Raw genomic sequence first — 22,436 nt, forward strand, 5'->3', positions numbered from 1 at the left:
CGCACGATCCGCTGCATGGGACATCACCCTCAATCGAATTCGCCATAAGATTACTGACTCCCGTTGTGTTTCTAGGGGCGGTATTCATAATCGTTTCTTAATAGCGTTTTCGATTGGGGTGCACTGGCTGCACTCAGTGTCAAGAGCGTGTTCGATTGGCAGTGCCAATGCGCACTTGGCTAGTGTCACGTGTTCATTTGATCGCACGACACTCGCGTAGTGCGCACTCAGTGCGCACTAAGTGGCACGAGATATTTTGACGGTGCCAGTTCAGTGCACGTTTTATCACAGTTAAGGATATACATAGGGACAAGCAAATTTGCGCAGTTGAATTGAAAACGGGGTCTTGTCCCTACTCTTATATCTTTTACTGTGGTTTTGTAACATTTTGTTGAACATTGCTTCAAAGTGAACAAAAATGAGTTTCAGCTTTAGCACTGAAAATCTTGGCGTATTCTTTTGAACTTGCACTATTCAGTGCAACCCATGGAACTCGTCCAGTGTTGGTGTGAACTGAGTGCGCACTGGTGCGCACTAACTTTTGCCCAATCGAAAACGCTATTATATTTAAGATCGCCTTATGGGCCTTCTACAATAAGCCATTAGTCATATCAGAAGTCAGAAGCTAAAAATTGATCAATCACAGTCGTCAATTTTTAGCTTCTAAGGCCGGTATTCATAGTCGGTTCTTATTTTAAGACCGTCTTAAGTAATGTCTTAAGTCGCTAATGCAGCCTTCTGATTGGTTCATGACATCTTAAGACTGTACTTAAGACAGTCTTAAATATAAGATCCGACTATGAATACCGGCCTAACTTCTGATTTATGACTAATTGCTTATTGTAGAAGGCCCATTAAGTTCTATCTTAAGATGTCTTAAGACGCTAATGCAGCCTTCTGATTGGTTCGTGACTTGTTAAGATCGTACTTAAGACAGGCTTGAATATAAGACCTGACTATGAATACCGGCCTAGATGTTTCCAGGAAATTAAAACGTGGTGTCTTCAGACTTGTGTCTCAACTTCAGATTTTAGACGATTCTGAATGATTCCAGGCGTTCTAGCTCGGCAACAAGATAGGTAAAGACAAAAGTTATTATATTATTTTTAATAATGGATAGAGATATAGAAGAAAAAACTGATAACATTGATAATACTAATAATATAGTGGAGTTGTCACATGAAGAAAAGGTTAAGAGAGCCGAAAATGAATTAGTATTATTCTTTGTTAAACATGATATCGATTTTCACGTTGCAGATGATTTAATTTTATTATTGAAAGATATCTGTATAGATTCTAAAATTGTGCAAGATTTTTTACCAGGCCAAGTTAAATGCGCAGAAGATATTGTTGAAATCATGATTCCAAAACGTGAAAACGAAATTATGAATCAATGTTTACAGTTATGCAGATTTTCAATTTTAATCCATGAAATTCATAAAAATGATCGTACAAATAATCCGTGCACAGTATTAATCATTCTTGTTCGATATGTTTCGCCTTTAAATAAAAAAATTGTAATGCAATTATTTATGCATTTAGTCACATCTCATTCCACAGACAATTCAAATAGAAGTGAACAATTTGAAATTTTCAAATATGTATTAGAAAAAGAAAAAATTCCTATTAGAAATATTATTGGATTGGCATATGATAATTTTTATAGTTCTATGTCATCAGTTACAGTTGGAAGCAATTCTTTTATGCAACATTTAAAACAAGAAGTACCGAAACTTGTAACCTTAAATTGTATTTGCTATTCCTTCACGTTTGTAGCCAGTAAAGCTTGTAAAAAATTACCTGAGACTTGTGAAATTTTGATGCACAATATTTTCATTTATACTTCAGATAATGCAGGAAGATGTGCACTTTTAGATGACATTTCTAAATTATTTAATTTGGAAAAGAAGTTAAACTTCCCATGGATTGTTTTAGAAAAATGCGTTATTAAAATTGTTGAAAATTGGGAAGATCTAAAAAATTATTTTGCAGAAGTAGAAGACAATTCTGTTACGGAATTGATTTTATTATCTCAATTACATAATAATACAATTAAAGCGTATTTTTTGTTTCTAAAATATGTATTAAATCTTTTTAATCGCTTCAATGCTTTGTTTCAATCGTCTAAAATTTTAGTATATAAATTGTTTGAAAGTAGTCAGCAAATAGTTCGTCAATTAGTGCAGAATTTTGTGACTCTTGATGCATTAATGCATATTAATGATTTAGATGTGAATAATGAGAAACATATATCAAATTTAGAAAATATATACTTAGGATCAGAATGTGAGGATTTTTTAAAATCATTACCTTTGCCAGATAGACAAGAGATAAAATTAACATGTTTAAATTTTTATAAAGAGGCAACTCAAGAATTGCTAAAACGTTTACCATACAAAGATCCTCTCGTGGAATATTTGACTTTTTTAGAACCAGAAATTGCTCTTTATGATAAAGGTAGATTTAAATTTAGAGATTTAAAATATATTGCCTCGATTGTAGAACATAATATTAATATTACTAAATTAGGTGATGAATGGATGATTTTGCCATCAATGTTCAACGAACAACAGAAAAAAGAATTAGCCTGTTTGGAAATTGACGAAATGTGGAGCAAAATAGTGGAATGTAAGAATTGTAATGAGGAAAAGATCTTTCCGAATTTAGAATTATTGGTTGAAGTAGCTCTTTCTTTTCCTTATTCAAATGCCGAAGCTGAACAAATTTTTTCAGATTTAGAAAAGCATTTGCTTTAATATATGATATTATTTTTTGTAATTTCCATAAATAATAAAGTTTTTAAAGTTTAAGTACTTTTTCATAAAATTAAATAGATTTTAAAATTATATTAAGTATTACTTCTTATTTTATAAAAATTGGAAAAATAACATTTTCATTATTAAATTATAAGTGGAGTATATAATTTTATGATTAAATGAACTTTTATGTATATTAGTAAGATTTTCGGCAGTTTTCCTTGCAGCAAATGTTGATGGTTCTTTGAGATTCTATTAAACAAAATGAGCCGTTTATTTTGAAAGTGGCCTAAGTCCATTTTTCAATGTTTTGTTGTTGACCTTTGTAGTAGCGTGTACAACTTGAAATTAGCTGTCATAAACATTTTTTTTTTTTTTTTAAAGTGACTTAGGTCACTTTCAAAATAAACGGCTCAAATATTTGAATTCATAAATTATCTCACTATCTTTTTCCAATACTGTTTTTGGTACTTTATTATCATACTTTATTATCACATACAAATTATTAAATTTGTATTCATCATTTTTTTTATACTTGATAATATTTTCTTAAAATTATTTCAAAAATTTAAAAAAAAATTCATTATAAGAATGATTTGATGTGTAGAATTTCCCACATTGCTGATTAATCAATTTAGTATAAAATATTCTCATTGGTGACGCACTCTGAAAAATTATTGGGCACTAGCCGATGAAAGTGGATGTGGGAAATTGTACGATGCCTATTAATTTATAGCGAATTGGGCAGATCGCACTAGTTCGTATTGAGTGCGAACTTTTTCAATGCCACGCATTCGGTTTGTGCGCACTGTATCGGTGCTTAAGATTATCGTATTGGATAAATGGAAACTGACCCAGTGTAATGTTGAATTTATATTCAGACCAATCGAATGAACTGGAGCCTTATTCTTGAGCAGATATAAATAATTTTCTTGTATGGAAAAGACAGTTTCTCGATTGTGATTGGTCGATTGTATACGGAATCGCTATTTGTTTAAGAACAGGGCTCCTGAACGAATTCAAAAAATGTTGCACTGACGTTTTTGAGAGCGCAATTTGGCATAGCATTAAAGTAGTTCTGCACTCGCACCATGTCAGGGCAGCACTAGAGCGGAGTCAGTGTATGTGTGCCAAACATGGAGAGACTAATGCAGGGTCTACAATAGAAGTCGTAGCAGTCGTAGAGTCTTAAGTCGTAGAAAATTAACCAATCACAGTAGAATATGAGAAGAATAATCGACTATGATTGGTCAATTTTCTACAACTTAAGACTCTACGACTACTACGACTTCTATTGTAGTCCCCGCATAAGGGGACCGAACTAAAGTTTGAAAAGTGTGTTCAAAATCAGGTTTCTGAATTGGTATTGATGGTTCTCGGTAGGCAGCGTCCGAATCGTAAAACTCCTCTCATATACGCTTACGCACACGCTACCGAACACACATAACTTAAGAATAGAGATGTTATTCTTTGACATCATGCTCTAATAATAAGAGGAAGATGTAAATTCACATAAATTGTCATTAAAACTGCATGAAGAATGGAGCATTCTTCATGTAAAATTGTATACCATCCAAACTGCAAGAAGGTCGTGGAACGAAAGCGACATCTAGATCGAACTAATTCAGATGATCACTTTTGAACACGCTTTTTGAGGACCTCATATATGTCAGTTCGGTCTCTATACTCCATGGTGCCGAATTCGCTGTAATGTCCATATCAAATTACGAATTGACGATTACGATTAACGGTTGCCCGATTCTACTTCAACCAATCACAATGTAGTGAGTCCATCGTAATTGGCTGAAATAGAACCGGATAACCGGTTCTAATCTAACCGTCAATTGTAATCGTCAACCCCATGGTGGAAATATATAAGGTGAAACAATACGCATAATGGCGGTAGCAATACGGGAAATAGCCAATCAAATATGTCCGAATATGCACTTTCTTACTGCGCATCTATCAGATTGCTTCACCTTATATATTTCCACCATGATCAACCCGTAGTCTGAAGGCCCGTCTACAATACACGGAGTAAGAAGTAAGAGTAAGAAATTTACCAATCACAGTCGAATGTGAGAAGAATAATCGACTGTGATTGGTCAATTTCTTACTCTTCTTACTTCGTGTATTGTAGACGACGCCTCATACTTTCCTTAAGTCTATTCTACAATAGTCGTAAGCGTAGTTGTAAATTGTTGTAGTTGTAAGAATTGACCAATCACAGTCAAATATTCCCGTCACATTCAACTTGATTGGTCAATTCTTACAACTATACTTAGACTATTGTACAATAGGCTTCTGAAAGCGTTTACATTGTCCGTAACCGTATGCCTCGTGTCATAATCTGTAAAAATTTACCAATCACTTTCGAGTATTCCTTTCTTGTCATTGAATGAGAGAGGAATACTTGACTATAATTAGTCAGTTCTTACAGATTACGGTATATGGTTATGGCCAATATAAACGCTCCCTTATGCCCGTGTCAGGCTGATGTCACATTGAACGGTTCATGCTATAGCGAAACAAAATTCAACTAATCACGAAGTACTTTTATATTTTCTGCACGAAATCTGTTTCTATTAATACTTTACGTTTTGCTACCGCATGAACCGTTCCCCCACGAACCACTCAATATGACATCAGCCTCAGGCTGGCGTCCCATAAGCGGAAATTTACAGCGGAACGGAACAGCACGGACCAATCACAACTCTGCAATCATTACTCTGCTTTCTTTCGTTTCGCTGTGTTCCGTTCCGCTGTAAATTTCCGCTCGTGAAACGCCGGCCTCACACTACGCATTGAAGACTGAGGATTGCGAATTGAGAATCAGAATTCTGTCAGTTAAAATAAAACGGATTAAAATTAAAACTACCTGATTGGTCGAATTCTAATTCGTAATCCTCAATGCTTAGTGTGACATGGGCATTAAGCCTTGTGTTCATGATGCTAGAAATCGGTCCGAGACCTTGGAAGAAGAAAGAATTGACCAATCGCAATGGTCATGTGATCAAATTGTTCAAATGTGATTTGTTAATTTTTTCTCTGTCCGAGATCTCGGACCGATTTCTAACATCGTGGACACAAGGCTTTAGAATCTTGAGTACGTGTGTGTGACATCGGCATTAAGCCTTGAGTCCACGATGCTAGAAATCGGTCCGAGACCTCGGAAGAAGAAAGAATTGACCAATCGCAATAGTCATGTGATCAAATTGTTCAAATGCTATTTGTTAATTTTTTCTCTGTCCGAGATCTCTGACCGATTTCTAACATCGTGGACACAAGGCTTTAGAATCTTGAGTACGTATTTATTAGAGATCCTTTGGGCGCGTTCACACCTTGACGGAAAAGCAACAACCAATCAGAACTCCAGCTGGTAGTCTACAATTTCCTGCTTTTTATAGGCTGCTTTCCTTTTAGGGGACACAGTCGACACAAATCGACACAAGTGTCGTTCTATCTTTGTCACTCTCTGAATATCAAGAAGGATAGAACGACATTTGTGTCGACTTGTGTCGATTTGTGTCATCAAATGGAAAGCAGCCGTATTATAATACTTATGCTGGATTCACACTGCATCTTATTTGCGTCGTACGCCGTCTGCAACCAATCAGAAAACAGGATTCCGATGATACGAAGCAAAATCCATCGGAATCCTGTTTTGTCATTGAACCACGATTTAGATATTTTATATTTAGCCTTTAAGGCTGCGGTCCACTTGACGCTACAAACGCTTCGAAGCGTTTGAGCGACCAATCAGAACAAAGAATTTTACGAATTGACTAATCAAAGAACGCTTCGAAGCATTTGTAGTGTCAAGTAGACCGCAGCCTATTATGCATTAATCCAACATGATATCTAAGCCCGGATCCTCATACGGGCAACAACGCTTTGACACCAAACACTGATTGGTAAAAAACGGATGATGGAGGTAAATTTTACCCCTATAACCGGTTTTTCACCAATCAGAGCTCTGTGTCAAAGCGCTGTTGCCCGTATGAGGATCCGGGCTAAGAATTTTTGAGCGTAATCCGAATTTACTATAATTCAATCGACGATTAATTTTACCATAGATTATGTAAAGCGAAATTTGTAATTATACAATTCATTATGAGAATTAAGTTTTATTTAAAGACGAATCTTAAGGCGATGCTAAAACCTCCTGTTTTACCACATTTCCATTCGGTGAAAAATCTTCGTATTGGATGTACAGATTGCAAAAGTATTATTATTTAAATTAAAGTACGCGCAAACAGGACCTCAACTGCACTGGATTTCATGAGAAAATCGAAAAAAGTTTAAAATTCGTTAAAAATTCACTTTTGGCTCGTACAGCTGTCATCTCAGATATATATTTGCTTGATATAAGAGTTTTAGAGTCTATATCTTGAAAATAAGCATGCAGCTGAGGTCACATTATTGAAACGAACGATACCGAGTTTGTAGAACTAATAGCGTTTTCGACCCGATCGGGTTTGCACCAACCTGGGTTGGATTAATCTTTCCTATTGGTTGATGTCACGCTCTACCAATAGGGGAGCGCAAAACGCCATTAATCCAACCCAGGTTGGTGCAAACCCGGTCGGGCCGAAAACGCTATAAGATTGAAAGTCTAGAAAAGAAATATTTCCACCGAATAGAAAATACGTGTATACAGGTGCTTTGCGAAGACTGGGACTCTCAACAGAGCCGAAATTCCGTGTAGCAGTAGTTGCGCGGTCTTGCGATAGATGGTGCTGGCATGTGTTAGATAAGAACAGATGTATGCGTTTGAGTAAGTCAGAATGATATATATTATATAATATAATGTAAAAACTAAATCAAAGATGTCACCACTATTATCGAATTTGGAATTAAAAAAGCTGTGCCATGGTGGAAATATATAAGGTGAAACAATACGCATAATGGCGGTAGCAATACTGAAAATAGTCAATCAAATATGTCCGAATATGCACTTTCCTAGTACGCATCTATCAGATTGCTTCATCTTATATATTTCCACCATGATCTGTACTGTCAAACTTGATCGAGTTGGGTAATCGGTGTAGCATCCCCTTAAGAGCTAAGCGATACAGTGTGCTTTCTAACAAGCGATACAAATGATACGTGTGACACAATGGATCATTACATATCGGCTGCGTTCAGCAGACTCAGCAGTTTTGCGATTCGTCGCGCTGATTAGTTTATACCTTTAGTTTTAAAGGAGTAGTCCAATCTGAGCTAAGAATCATAAAACGGTTGCAAAACTGTTGAGTCTGCTGAATGCAACCGATATCCTTGTTGCTTGCCAATGTTAAACAAAGATGACATGATCACTGTCCCACTATGTCGCTTGTTGAAAGGCACATATCCATAGTGCATAATCTGTCCATCAGTGAGAATGTTTTGTCTGCTCATGTTGATGAATCGTTATTCTAGGTGCTTGAATTAATTCTCGCTGTTGACCGGGATAGTTTTGTGCTATTTCATATGGCTGCTGATGTATATGAAAGTACTATCAATAGGCTTCAATAATCAGCATTTGATCGGATACAAAGAACACAATTTTTTATCGCGTAAAAAATGTTGGGTTTCATACAAAAAAAAGAGCATTTGCGGAAAACATTACTTTTCTGTTTTAATCTCAAGAAATCTGCTGCTGAAAGTCATCGTTTGCTAGTGGAGGCTTATGGGGAGCATGCTCTATCTGTAACAACTAGTAGATATTAGTTTAGAAGATTCAAAAACAACGATTTTAACGTAAATGACAAAAAGCGATCTGGCCAGTTGAAAAAGTTGACTTTTAATACCTCTAACAAAAATCAGTGCTTTTTCACCTTTATCATCTTACCGTAAACAAAAATGGAGTTAGTCAGTGATTGAAGTGCCTAAATTATTCCAGTAGATATTCAACTGTATATAAGATTGTTCGTCGAACAAGACACATTGCATTAAAGGGATACCACCACATGACAAATTATAACATGATTCTAAGGGACATCAACTCATTGAACAGGATTCAAGAAGCAATGTTCACTTTACCCAGCACTTGCCATTACACTTCAACATAGAAGATTATCATCTTATCCCAGGTATCTCATTTCAGTAGTCATCGAGGCAAGTTACTGGAAGATGCTTCACAAAGGAGTTGCTCACTTGGGCAAGTTACGTCAGGATTACTGGATCCCTTCCGGCAGACTAACTAGTAAGCACTACATTCGGTGTCTTGCATCTAAGGGCGGATGACATCTTCGCAAACATTAAACTGCTGCAGTTACAGGACCATGCATTGGCTCTGGAAAGAGGCTCCATATAGTGCACATCAAGTGCATTATGCAAGTCCAAGAATCACCTAGAATACAATTACTAGGCTTGCAAGGTTTTTGTATACCTCAGTATTGGAACTATCCACATCAACATCAATTAGAACACTGAAACATTCCTGGCTGTCTTTCAAAAATTAATATTGCATATAGGTTGCGCTACATCATCCAAAGGATCCATGGCACCAATATGTAGACCATCGAAATGACGGTGCGCCAACAAAACCAGACTATGGACACATTGGTCGATGAAAATGTGCAATAAAAATTCATCAATCTATTAATTGTACTTTGAAAGGATCTGAGGGACCATCATGGAATCGATGAAGCATCATCTGGCGATTCATTAGAGACACGACTGTTATCCTCGAGAAAACAGCAATCATTTTTACACAAATGAAGACGTATCTCAATCACTTGCAGATTGTCTGACGATTTCAAGGATTTGACGTTGCTCATGCTAAGACACTTTTTAATTGGCACCACACTAATTAACGTCATGCTAGAACCATTATAATCAATCTTGAGATAGTACTGGTAGTTTAAGAAATATTTGCACATACTCATTTTCAAATGGCAGGATGATCTCTGCAAGATTAACAGGCTTTTGCGCTGACAATTTCTATAGAAGATGCGTCATTATTCGAACTAGTTTGATCGCAAAAAATTAAAGTTAAGTTCCATTTATTATACATATGTAAATAATCATAGAATTCTTATTGAAGATTTTTTGTAAATTTGCGTGTTTTATACTAAGCTCACATTAATCTCGCCCGAATACATTTACATTCCCGTTCTCTAGGATAATAATTAAATATTTTTGTTAGAATAGATAAGTAGATAGAATAGAATAGATATGAACTTGAAGAGACAGATCGTCTTGATAATATAGTTGTTGATAATATAATTCAATCATTCTTGTTAAAAACGATGTTCTGTTCTTCACCACATGATGTAAGACTTAGTTGTCTGATGTGAACGATGTTTAGTCATTCAAAGTAATGAAATTTGTGATCAATCATAAATTGACCTCACATTTTTTAAGCCAATATAAAACCGCTATTAAAAATTTGCTAATCGGAAATGTATATCTCAAATTATATTCTTACATCATGATTCATCCCTTTCATTAGAGAGATGTGATACCGACATTGTGTCCAAGAGTACAAAGATAAATAAGAAAATAAAGCAAACGTATTAGGATTATGTGAACTTACCATATTTAAACAAACAAATAAGTTAATTTAAAATGTGAACTAGTCCAGTAAATGATCTTTTAATTATCTGTACTATGTGTTCATTGGAATGAATTGTTATTTTCGATGATTTTTTTCATGAAACGTGAATATAAATAAACATCTTATTTTGTATTCTATGTGAGATTCATTGGGTAATGCTTGTAGTATATATGGATGTTTAAAATACTTCAATTAATAAAACTGTTTTCTGTATCTCATGGTATGATTTGAATGCAAATTATTAAATTCATCTTTAAGTTTCAACAATTTTCAATATAAATGCGCTAAATGAAACGTCCATAGAAATGCCAATCTGTAAAAAAGCGCGTTGTTAATCGTTTTATTTTATTAACAATAATTGCGTGTAAGTTGATCATCCGAATGAAATATTGTATCATAATAAAACTATGATATTACATGTATTATTCCGAGTTTACAAAGAGTCGATAGTCGATAGCCTTAGAAGTTGGTTGCTAATCAACTCTATTGGTTCATTGCTTTCGACTAATTCCGACTCGCCGACTATCTTTCAGATTCGCTTTCGATTCATCGGTTATAGACTACCGACTCATTGTAGACTCGGACTTAAATATAGATTTCAGTTTATACGCGACGTAATATGATGTAATATTAATATACATGTAATTTTTATATTTTGAATATAAATGCGAAGGTTTGAATATTCAAAATCGCTATTTTTTTTTGCTTTTATGTTACCGTTATCTTTTATCGAGTCCTTTCTTTCAACGATATTATCTTATAAATTCTTATGATAATTATATGTAGACTTATCTGTAAAGCAGGAAATTATGCATAAAATGATTATTGCGGGCAAATTTATTTTAAAATTTATACATGATGTGCTACATTAACTCACATTTATTAGAAACTACCTTCGAAGATTAAATCGAAGATATAATAATGAAAAAATAATGTATAGAAATAAACTATAGATAGAGTATGATCACGAACGCGCTTAACCCATATTCATCTATACGAGATACAAAAAAGAATTAAGTCGATTACTCTTAGCTCTGATCCATTGCGTTTGCTTCGTTAACGTTACTGCCGGTACAGTCCTTTTGTATTATTTCGAAGAGTGGCATCAGTTCTGACGTGGCTTTTATCTGTACGACAAATTCGCTCAACGATGGGTTTTTATCTATGAATACAAATGTCATATAATAATGACTGTTATAAATTTCACATTGTATGTAAATTGAAATAATTTTTAGTTATAATTTAATTCTTTTATTCAGTTTTCAACATTTTAATTGAATTCTTTTAATACATATATTATTCAAATTAATTCAACTTTAAAACAATTCTATTTACCTGCATCAGGAATAGTTAACAACGCTGCGACAGCTCTTAGCGCAGAACGTTTTAATTCGTCTTGCTTCTCATACTCCTGTTTCACCGAATTCGCTTTTACTTTCATTGTGCAAGTACTCTTCAGTGGGTCAACTAATCGCTCCAACCCTATATAACAAATGTTACAGAGTCAAAAATAAAATATTAAATATTTTAAAATAGGAAAAATGTGTTATAGAATTCTTCATGTAATTTTTCAAAATTTCAGAAATGTAAACTAAAAAATATGTGTGTAATGTATGTATATATATTTATAATGTATAAAAATATGTACAGGTGTATATATTTTTAGAATATTTGGACCATTTTTGTATCCAGGTAGAGTGAACTCTCTAAACTGAATCGAAAAGTCCTCAATATTTCAATTTTCGCAGTAATTAACAAGTCATTAATTATTAAAAATCGCCATATTAGCCTGGCGAGCGAATGAGAAAACGAGAGAGAGAATGTTTAAGAATAAAAATATAGACAGAAGTCGGATACTTTTAGGACAGACCTCGTATATAGGATGTTACAAAAAATCATTCAGCATTTTTATGATAGATAGTGCACACTGTATTGAGTAACAAAACTTTAGCATGGGTCAAAAGCTCAATCATTTCTGATATAAATAATTTTGTAGTTCTTTCAAAATTTTTTATAATTGTATAATTTTTTTATAAACTTAGATGTTTTTAAGACAAACTTTCAGTAATGCTGAGAAAGTGTATATTTGTTCTAGAATTTTTTATATGTTAATTCTGAAATATTCTAAGATTTTCGAAGAAAATTTATAAAATGTAAAGAATTTTTATTAGGAATTTTCTAAAATTTGAAATATAAAAAATTATTTTTAATATGAAAATTTTTTTTCACCAATACAACTGAATATAATAATCATGAGTAATATACTCACTTTGCAAAACAGCAGTCGGACACAATTGTGCGAGTCGCGCAGTCATAAGATAAGTCAGCATCTTGATATCGTAGTGATCCCTAAGACCGTTTTCCACATGATTTAGAAACTCAAAGACATCCAGCCTATCGAGACACGAATCCAGTAAGGTGTACATGCACTCAAACGCTGCCTTACGAAGATCCAATCCGTCATCTACCGTATGTTTGAAAGGACCCATCTCGACTTCTCTGATGAGTTCTTTCTGTAGGGCGGAAAATTTATTATATTGCAACACGGTCTCGGTAATAATAAACAATCCCGTTGGGTTAGATTGAGAACGAGTTTTCTCTTTTCACGAACCTTAATCTTAGTTTCTGTGTAAAGATGCGGCAGTACCACGTCTAAGAGATCCCTTATCAGCATAGGTTTATTGTGTGCAGCAGAATTAAATGCGACTAACGCTACCCTACGTACATTAAGATCAGGGTCTTCCAAAGCAACCAAGAAATTACCCATACATTGCTTTAACATGGTATCGATTGGTTGTGGCTGTGAATATGTAAATATTAAACTAGATGTATTTATTACAGTGATGGATAGCTAGGTGATAAAGTACTTGTTTATCAAGTAAAAGATTTGGATTTAATATTGAGTTCTGCAATTTCGCATATAACAGAAAAAATTTCAAATGAAAAAATATATTAAAACACAAAAAAAGAGATAAAAAAACAAGGAAAAAGACAAAAATAAATTTAAGATAATAAGCACACAAACTAGATGATTTATTTTTTAAAGAACTGGAAATTCAAACATCAAAGAAGAAACAGATATATAATCATATATTGTGGTTAAAATACCTGATCAGAAATGGTAAATTTAACCGCCGTAACTGTCGTTGTTCTCATAAGAGCTGATGTTGACTTAAGCGATTCTTGCAATCTTGGTAACAAAGTCGCTGGATCAATTAATGTCAGTTTACCAAGACATTCGGCTACGACATTACGAGTACCTTCTTCCGTGCATTCGCAATGCCTATATAAGAGCATCCAAATTGAAGGCACGAAATTTTGTAAGTGTGACACGCCAGATGGGCTAGCTGATTGACTTGTAATAATCTACAAAAAGAAATAATATTTTTAAAATGATTTCATATTTTGATAATTCTCAGATTAGAATAAAGATTATAATTGCACGAACGTTACCTCCTTCAACGAATGCAAAAGCAGGTATTGACGCTTGGGCTGCGCCTCAATCTCCTGAAGAATGAAAGGCAGGTATTCAGGAAGATTCCCAATTGCAATATTTCCTAGTGTGTAACTGGCTGCTGATTTAACCTCTTCTGAGTGGGATGAGAACGAATTTAAAATCGTGTGTTTCAATGAATTAATTCCACTTAAATCTCTGTGGGAACATTATTTTGAAGACAAATCTCTTTCTCTTATAATATAGTTTGTTAGAAATAAGTTACAATCTTCTTACACATGTCTTCCTATTTCTCCAATGACCAACAAAGCAAATATGTGTTGTGCAACATTCTGAATGTCTGATGGATTCTGAACGTCTTTTAGCAATTGTTGTACAATACACTGTGCTTCATCATGCCATGGGATTGTCAGGGCGGCTGCACACTTGGCCAATGAGTGATAAGCCTGCTTATGAAGTAGCGATGAAGTAACTGGGACAATTAACATTGAGAGAAGATCTCTGTATCCCAATTCCGGTAAATTTGCTTGAACTAAGGCTTGGAAAAACTCAAGCATTGAATTTAATGCGACACCTGTTTGACAAAAATTCAATTCAAATTGTATAAGCTTAGTGAAACTTTTAATTTGTTTAATATTAAAATGAAGTACTTTACCTTGAAGAAGTGGCGATTTTACTAGGATGAGTATTTCTGGCAAGATATTTTCAGAAACTCTGGTCAGAGCAGTTGGATGTAACTTTGCTATGGTAGTGAGAAGATTTAGCGTTAACTGTGCAATGTGCAGATCTGATTCGTTTAGTAATGCAGGTAACTCCATAGTAACCTGCAAACAAAATTTGAAATTAATGATCCAGCGATTTTCTTTAATTATATTTATTCAATTCATTTATTTACTTACTATATATGTATATACATATGGTAAATAATATTTCATTACCTTATCAAGTAAATCCGGGTGCAGAGCCGAGCTATAATTGCATACCAATGTATCCAGAAGAGGAAGAGAAGAGAGTTTCAAAGCTCGCTGATTTTTCCTTAAGAAAGATCCAAGAATGGGTATTGCTTCTTCCTACAAAATGTAACAGCAGTTTGTGAAGAAAAAAGTGCACGATTACTCAATTGTATATTTGTTATTTTATACACTTACCATGATCGGTTTTAGATCAACTCTCAAAGGAGATGCAGCTATGCAAGTTAGGGCCTTAACAGTGGTAAGCCTTGTTATCTCGTTGCGCAATCTATCCAGGAAAATAGGCAGGCATACGTGTAATTTGTCTGACAGAGTATCTCCAAAGTGTGCAAGAATCTGTCCCATACAGGAGATAGCTCTTTCCTTTACTTCTTGATCGATATCCGCTGTTTTGAGCCTCATTAAGGTACAGTGATATATTTCATTTGACAACGAAGTGAAACCGCGATAGAATGGTTTATCTGTAAGCGTTAATCCATCATAAATATCATTTTAATATTCGCGATCACAAATAGAAATTGCATTGTAAAATGGCTCACCATGGGGTCTGATAACTTGTACAAGCTGCTGTAATACAAGTAACGCTTCAGCAGCAATCTTGTAGAATGAATCTCCTACGGCTAGTATAATCGGAGGTGCCAAAACGGGCATGTGAACGTGGAACGCTTCGGGTTGATGCGTCACTAGTAGTGTATGCACAAAGGCTAAAGTGTCGATCTTCATATTCGAGGAGGAATTCTTATCTCCCAGAGAATACTGTATACCGGGGATTAGTGCTGGAATATGATTAGTTAAAGCTCCAGGCAAAACGAGTACTAATTCCTTTAACAAAGAGAAGCAATCCTGTCTCGTTTTGATGCTCTTTTCCTTCATTTGACGATGAACTGCCTTCACTATTAATGGTACTTGTTGTTGTAACAATGAAATGGGTCCATCGTCGTCTTCCATCGCGTCAGGATCGAGCGCGACCCCAGTAGTTGGCCTTGTTTGCCTTAATAAGGCAATATATGCGTGGAAAATGTCTGATTTGACATTTTCTTCTCTTTCTAAAATTATATTATAATGAATTTCATTAATTTGAATAATAAACAAAAGATTACAATGAATTTCATTAATTCTGAGTAATAAATAAGATTTCGTGATTAAGTATAAATACTTTTTTTACATCTTCTCTATTCTTTAAACAAATTTTAGAATCCAATGCGCGCGATACTTGCCTTTAAACCTGGCAATTAATGCAGGAGAAACACCTTTATAAAGATCTGACAATAACTCTCTTCTGCTGGATACAACCGCCTCTAGACATTTTGCAGCTGCTCTACGAACTTTCCAACTCATATCGTCATCGTCAGAATATTCGTCTTCTGCATCTTCGTCTCCATCTTCTTCTACCTCCATTGCGACACCTTCTCCATCAGAAAAATCGTTGACATCATCATCATAATTGTAGTTTGGATCGTATGTAATATATATTAGGCAGATCTCTATAATCTAAAATTGAAGATCCCATTAAGTAATGTATAAAATATATAAATACTTGTGCAATGCATAAAATGACTTCAAATTATGTACCTTATTTATATGCGGTGTAATTTCTTTCGGACATCTATAAACAAAAGATTCAAATGCCTGCAAACAATACTCCCTCAATTCATCATCATCCTCGTTACTATATTGAACGATCAACGGCATAACGCGTTCTATTTGCTCGCCGAATCTGTGACCTGCCTGTCGGCTACAATAAATTTAGACAAGTCAATGGTAATTTATTCTCTTCATCAATTATTCACATACAATCGTTTACTAACCAAATAGAAGCAATACACTGGATATAGGTACGTATGACATTCTTTGCTGTTTGAGTTTGAAGACCCTCAAGAAGATGATCCAGCAATTTGTTGTATAAATAATTGTTGCTGGACGTTAACAGATGACTCAGTGCTACTATAGTGCGTTTACGGACCGCTTGTCGCGGCGACGAGAGCTGTGGTAACAGCGCAGCCAAAATTGTAGGATGAAACGAGACTAGCAGAGCGCCAAATCGAGATAATAAGTCGGCTACAATGTCAAGAGCTTCTAATTGTACGGATACATCTTCTTGCTGAAAATACATTACATATCATACATATATATCATACATATATATCATACATATATATTATCAATCAAAAATATTAAATTTTGCAGCGAAAAGTTACACAAAGATTATTTACCTTTTCAATAGCGCTGCTTAATTTGTTTGTAACGCGTCTACAAACATTTGCAACTAATGCACTAGAACCCACAGGAAGCTCGGAAATAACAGTCTTCAAGCCAATGCTGGAGATATCGCGTAGCTGCTCCTTGTCCGAAACCATATTGGTACATAAAGCGTCCACAATAGTTTCCACCTGGTAGTCTTTTACTTTATTGACTAACGGGCCCAAACTAAAATTGTACACATTTTACAATTATAAAATTAGATAAAGAATCTCTTGAAGCAAGATAAAGATGTGTTACTCTGTATGCTTTGATCTTTTCTTCCCTTTCTCTCATTCCATATATATTAATAATTTATAACTTGTTGTTATTATATAAAGAAATCAAATATAAAAGACAGAAAATTATTGCATCCCTTCTTTACTTCGAAAGTGACACAATTTAAAAAAAACTAATTTTCGAGTTATTCCTATTAATTAAGTAAATGTTAGAATATTAATCATTAATAATTAAACTAAAAAAATTGTTAAAATCAACTTAGGAAAAATGATTTTAAAAAATCATCAAACCATTAACTAAAAAAAGATGATTTTCTAATAGTTATGAAAAAACAAAAATGGCAAAAAAATGTCACTTTATCATATTAAAAATACACTACTATTTTTGCCAATATTATCTGAATGGCCAATAATTTTCTGTCAAATTGAAAATTTTCTCTTTTTTCAGAAAATTTATTTTTTGGATTGTGTCACTTTTGAAGTAAGAAAGAGATATACAGAATTTTGTATGTACGTATACATATAAAATTCTCTCTCTCTCTCTCTCTCTCTCTCTCTATATATATATATATATATATGTATTAAGAATTATTTTGGCAAGTATCTAGACAAAAGAAATCTACCATTTGACAGCAAGATTCTGCACCTCTCCGTTTTTGTCTTCCAATAACTTAAGAAGCATTTTTACAACTTTACGCTCAGAATCATCATCCAGTTTAATGCTGTCCTTCTGCAGTTCACTCATCAAATCATTAGTTGCCATAAATCTGAAGTCCTTATCACTGGATGTCATCTGCAAAAAGAGTACAAATGCTATCATTATTATAAAAAAGAAACAAGGAGTATAATAAGTGTACATAATGGAAATACATGATACATTTAATGGCAAAATTAGAAATATCAATTTACAATAATGCATTGAAAAATCAAAGACTCATTTAGTATCTAGTTAATTAATATAATTGGAGATAAACATATAAGCTTTCAAGACAGATCGTTCTACATATAAACAAATACATGGAACTATCCATACATGTACAATATATTTGTGTTGCAGTCAAAAAGTTCAGTTTTTTGTATGTTATATTAATTGATGGAAAAATTAGAATGCCTTCATTCTGATTATAAGATTTTACAGCACATAATTGCTTATTATAACATAACATTGGGACTATCGTTCTACAGCCAGAATAAAGATAAAATAATCTTGCCTATTCAAACAAAAGAAACTTGAATAGAACTAAAAATTATTTTATCAGTTGATGGATGATTAAAATGCTTTTATGTTTATGTAAGTATTATATAGCACATAATAAACATTCTTATTAGCTGAACTTCTCATACTTCTTGTTTATCTTTTTTCTCTAACATGGAGAAAAAAGGAGGAAAGATGAATTGTGCAAGAAGTTCAATTATAAATTTTGTATTACTGGTTTCTTATTATAACATAATATTAGGACCATTATCTTGTCAGTGAAAAGATAAGATAATTCTGCTTATTCGAACAAACAAAAGAAGTTATGCTTTGATTAGAACTAAGTATAAACAGAAATATACTTCAAAATCAGTACATACATGTGTATTATATTACTTTCCCTATCTTTCTAAGTCATGGACCATTTTAAACTTGAGGACCAACGAGCTTTTTTCGAACATTTTGCTCTAGGAAAACATACATGTTTAACATTCGATCGAATGCACTTCTTCTTTGCGTGAGAATGGCCCCGACTCTAACACAGAGTCGATACGGCCAGAATTGAAAATACCGCTTATGCGGTAACAAAAAACAATATACGGAATACGAAAGTCTAAAAGAGTAAAATAAACGCAATTGCGTTTTTTGAAGCCGGTTATACTTTCCAAAAATGATGACGCATTAACACGTTCAATCACGTCGGTAGACGATCACAGTCTCTCGATCGAATGTAAAATATGATTGATTTTGAGAATATGTTTCGCGACCCTTGTAAAGATTAACGACTAATCATTCTTTGGAATAAGGGATGAATTCGAGGTTATGTCACAAAAAAAAGAGAGATACCATGGTGGAATAAGATTTACTAGCAGGAAATTTCCTCGATGTAGCTATCAGTACATTGCCAATGCCGTTCATTACCTTTTCCAGTAGATTCGCTATTTGATAGGACACACTAGCCATGATTGCAGAATCCTTTCACAGCCGGTTAGACGACGACGACGACGGTGAGCGTACGACCCCGAGATATGATTCCGGAGGGGGTGTCGAGTGGCGCGTGTCTTGCAACGAAAAAAAGAAAGGAAAAACAAACCGGAGTGCCCGGTGACACGGGTAAACGCGGAAACCAAACCCGCGTAAAGTCGAACGAACCGATTTAACCAAAGTGTAAGAGCGGCACTTTTGTTTTCTTTTCTTTTTTCCTCTCTTTCTCTCTCTCTCTCTCCTTCCTCCTTTTTATTATGATCCTACTATCGACAGCATCTCCAGCGCGATCCTCGATATGCCGAAATTTTGACGGTGGTGTCGAACGTGTGCGTTCCTAAAGCCACCACTAGGGTGCTTTCCAATTGCTTAAACACATCTTATAGCGTTTTCGGCCCGACCGGGTTTGCACCAACCTGGGTTGGATTAATGGCGTTTTGCGCTCTCCTATTGGTAGAGCGTGTGAAACAACATACACAGGAATGCACAAAGTGTAAAGGTGCAGACACATGGAGCCGTCAAGCGTCAAGCAGCGGAAGCAGCAACCAATCAGCGAGACGATAAGTGCAGTGGCGTAAAAAATATTTTTTACACCTGTTACGTCTCGAGGGAGCACCGGCCGGCCTCCGGTATCGGCGGCATCGGCGCTATCCTGAGGCTATGGTGGGATGCTACTTCGCGTTTCGAGCGATAAAATTTCCGCGACGAGACTTGTCCAGCCCACCGATTGGCTACAGTCGGACGCTAGATATCGCGACTATGGTTGGTTCCGTTTCGATCCACGGGGTTTCTCCCGTCTCCTCTAAGTAAGCGATGAATCTGAATAATGCGTCGGGGCAATCAGGACAACTCGCGACAGCATGCACCGTGACAGTCAGTACCGAACATACGCTGCAGGATTCGAATCTTTCAACGGCTCCCAAATGAATGTAATGCCGTAAGACTCCCTGATAGTTTCCCTTTTCATGCGCCGGCCCAGAAGTATAACATTCGGGACATTTAATAGTCCTGTCCTCTTTGTGTTGGAAAAATAACGCGGAGACGCAACATGCACTATTCAACCACGCAGAGTATGGTCCAATCGCGAGTATTCGGGCGTCTATCGAGGCGCGCGCTCGTGGGTGCAAAGGGCACATGCTATACGCGGTTCGCGGTTGACGGATTCGATTGGCGAAAAGCAAGGCAATTTACCTACCTGGTGATCTTTTCCTTTAAGTGTCCGCGGGTCCTCTCCGTGCGATTCCCAAGCCCAGTGGTTGGAGGAAGAAGCTTCTCGTCTCAATCCAGTGCCCTGGCGCCCGTCGGTTTAGATCGGCCCTCCGTTAATGTCGATGATATTAAATGTAAACGGGAGGGTGAGGTTGCCAGGAATCACGCACTCAAGCAATTGTTCAAATATAGAGATATATTTTATATTACTGATTACAACTAGTGAGTACAGTTAATTCCACAATTTATCTTGGATTTTATAATTAGAGTTAGAATTACGATTAGAACTAAAGTTAGATTTACGATTAGAATTAAAGTTAGATTTACAATTAGAATTAAAGTTAGATTTACGATTGGAGTTAGAATTAGGTTTTCGATTAGAATTAGAAATGTTCCGCGCGAAACGTTTGGGAACGGCACGGTGATTGGTCAGGCGAGATCGCGGAGACGGACTTGGCGTGACCGTTCTATGTCGCGCGCGGATACCTTCTGCTGTCTCTCTACGTTTCCTCCATGGGCGTTCCTAAAGCCCCCTTTCATTGACCGTGCCGTTGGTGGGTGTGGGAGAAGCGTCAGGTGCGTTCTTCTCTGGTGCACGTGTTTACCAGTCGGACTATACTTAAGTCTGTTCGGAAAGAAATTTTCAAGCTATTACGGACGTGACACACCACTGCCAGTATCGTCCAGCTGATTGGTTGCTGCTTCTGCTGCTTGACGCTTGACGGCTCCATGTGTCTGCACCTTAAAGGTGTCTTTTCACGCTGACGCTCGACGCTCATTTTTAGCGTCAAAACAGGTCACATGATCAAAATTGACGAATACCAAGCGTCAATTTTGATCTCGTGACCTGTTTTGACGCTGAAAATGAGCGTCTAGCGTCAGCGTGAAATCGCACCTTAACGATTCAATTGGAACAGAATGTGTTCTCTATGCACGGTTCAGATCCGTTTTGGATGGAGATTAGTTAGATTAAATGTAGCTTTTTCCGCCTGTATTAAACAAAAAAAAGTAAAAGTGCCGGCCACTCAACGTTTCCCAACCTTATTTATATGGGAGGATCCCGTTAGCCTACAGTTCTGAATGTACACACCACTCATATCAACTGGTGCCTAGTAATTTTTTACTGTTTTGCCAATGAGATTATTTTATTTTTAAATTGGCCAATTAGCGATACATGTGTGCAATATGCGATGTGTGCAATCGGAGCCCTCCCATTTAGCTGATGATTTATTTTTTGGATTATTTGAAAATCGAAGGAGCGGATTCTCTCTTCAAAATAAGCCAATTCATTGTTATTAAATTCTAATTAATCATTATGTGAGAAAATTTTCACTTTTTATTTTCCATCCTAGGGAAAAAGTTTCATGATAGATATTCGTTACCCTGTATATACAAATTTTCTTAGGCGATGTAACACTTGACAAATCAAATCATGCGCAAACCTGCAATCGCTAATCGATACGGGGTGATCCCGATTGATCACGGCTCGATTGGACAACACCAATCACAGCGATCGGTGCTTAGGAGCTTTGTAGTCTCAAGCGCTGTGAGTGGCTCGTGTTCAACTGAGCCGTGTCCAACTGGGTGCCACTCATCGATACTATCGATAGTGTGATATAAACCTGAGATTGCGAAATATTTAAGTTGGTATAAGTGGTTTCAACATCGTTCGATGTACATCGTGCACCATTTTTATTTATTTCCCACGCTAATAAAACGGGTTTTATAGCATCAAAAACATATACATATGAGGTGTGATCAAAAAGTAAGGTGACTTTTCATTTTTATAAAAAAATATTCATTTATTCATCCAAAATTATGTTATCCCCTTCAAAATAATCCCCCTC

The 22,436-nt window shown here is 35.5% G+C and overlaps 1 protein-coding gene across 1 annotated transcript; it reads right to left on the reverse strand.

The window, feature by feature from the left end:
* Positions 1–11,131: 11,131 nt before the first annotated feature.
* On the reverse strand, positions 11,132–19,717 carry Cand1 (Cullin-associated and neddylation-dissociated 1). Its single transcript, XM_018515764.1, has 17 exons — positions 19,318–19,717; positions 17,825–17,994; positions 16,938–17,151; positions 16,533–16,825; positions 16,297–16,459; positions 15,942–16,215; positions 15,264–15,770; positions 14,902–15,185; positions 14,692–14,823; positions 14,409–14,577; positions 14,030–14,327; positions 13,753–13,951; positions 13,408–13,665; positions 12,911–13,099; positions 12,569–12,812; positions 11,635–11,781; positions 11,132–11,461 (listed from the first exon to the last, which is right to left on the reverse strand). The coding sequence occupies exons 1-17, from the start codon at positions 19,357–19,359 to the stop codon at positions 11,328–11,330; spliced, it is 3,717 nt and encodes a 1,238-aa protein (XP_018371266.1). The 5' UTR covers positions 19,360–19,717; the 3' UTR covers positions 11,132–11,327.
* Between the last annotated feature and the right edge of the window lie 2,719 nt (positions 19,718–22,436).

Source organism: Trachymyrmex cornetzi, unplaced genomic scaffold (assembly GCF_001594075.2).
Source record: "Trachymyrmex cornetzi isolate Tcor2-1 unplaced genomic scaffold, Tcor1.1 scaffold590, whole genome shotgun sequence".
In the NCBI taxonomy this organism is placed as follows: Eukaryota; Metazoa; Arthropoda; class Insecta; order Hymenoptera; family Formicidae; genus Trachymyrmex; species Trachymyrmex cornetzi.

Bases quoted from the DNA above. Each gene is read 5' to 3' on its own strand.
- Cand1 (XM_018515764.1), bottom strand. From the start codon at position 19,359: ATGGCTAGTGTGTCCTATCAAATAGCGAATCTACTGGAAAAG. The intron at 16,216-16,296 runs GTACATAATTTG...CTTCAATTTTAG, and splicing joins TTACACCGCATATAAATAAG to ATTATAGAGATCTGCCTAAT. The intron at 13,666-13,752 runs GTAACGTTCGTG...TTCTTTTTGTAG, and splicing joins TTTTGCATTCGTTGAAGGAG to ATTATTACAAGTCAATCAGC.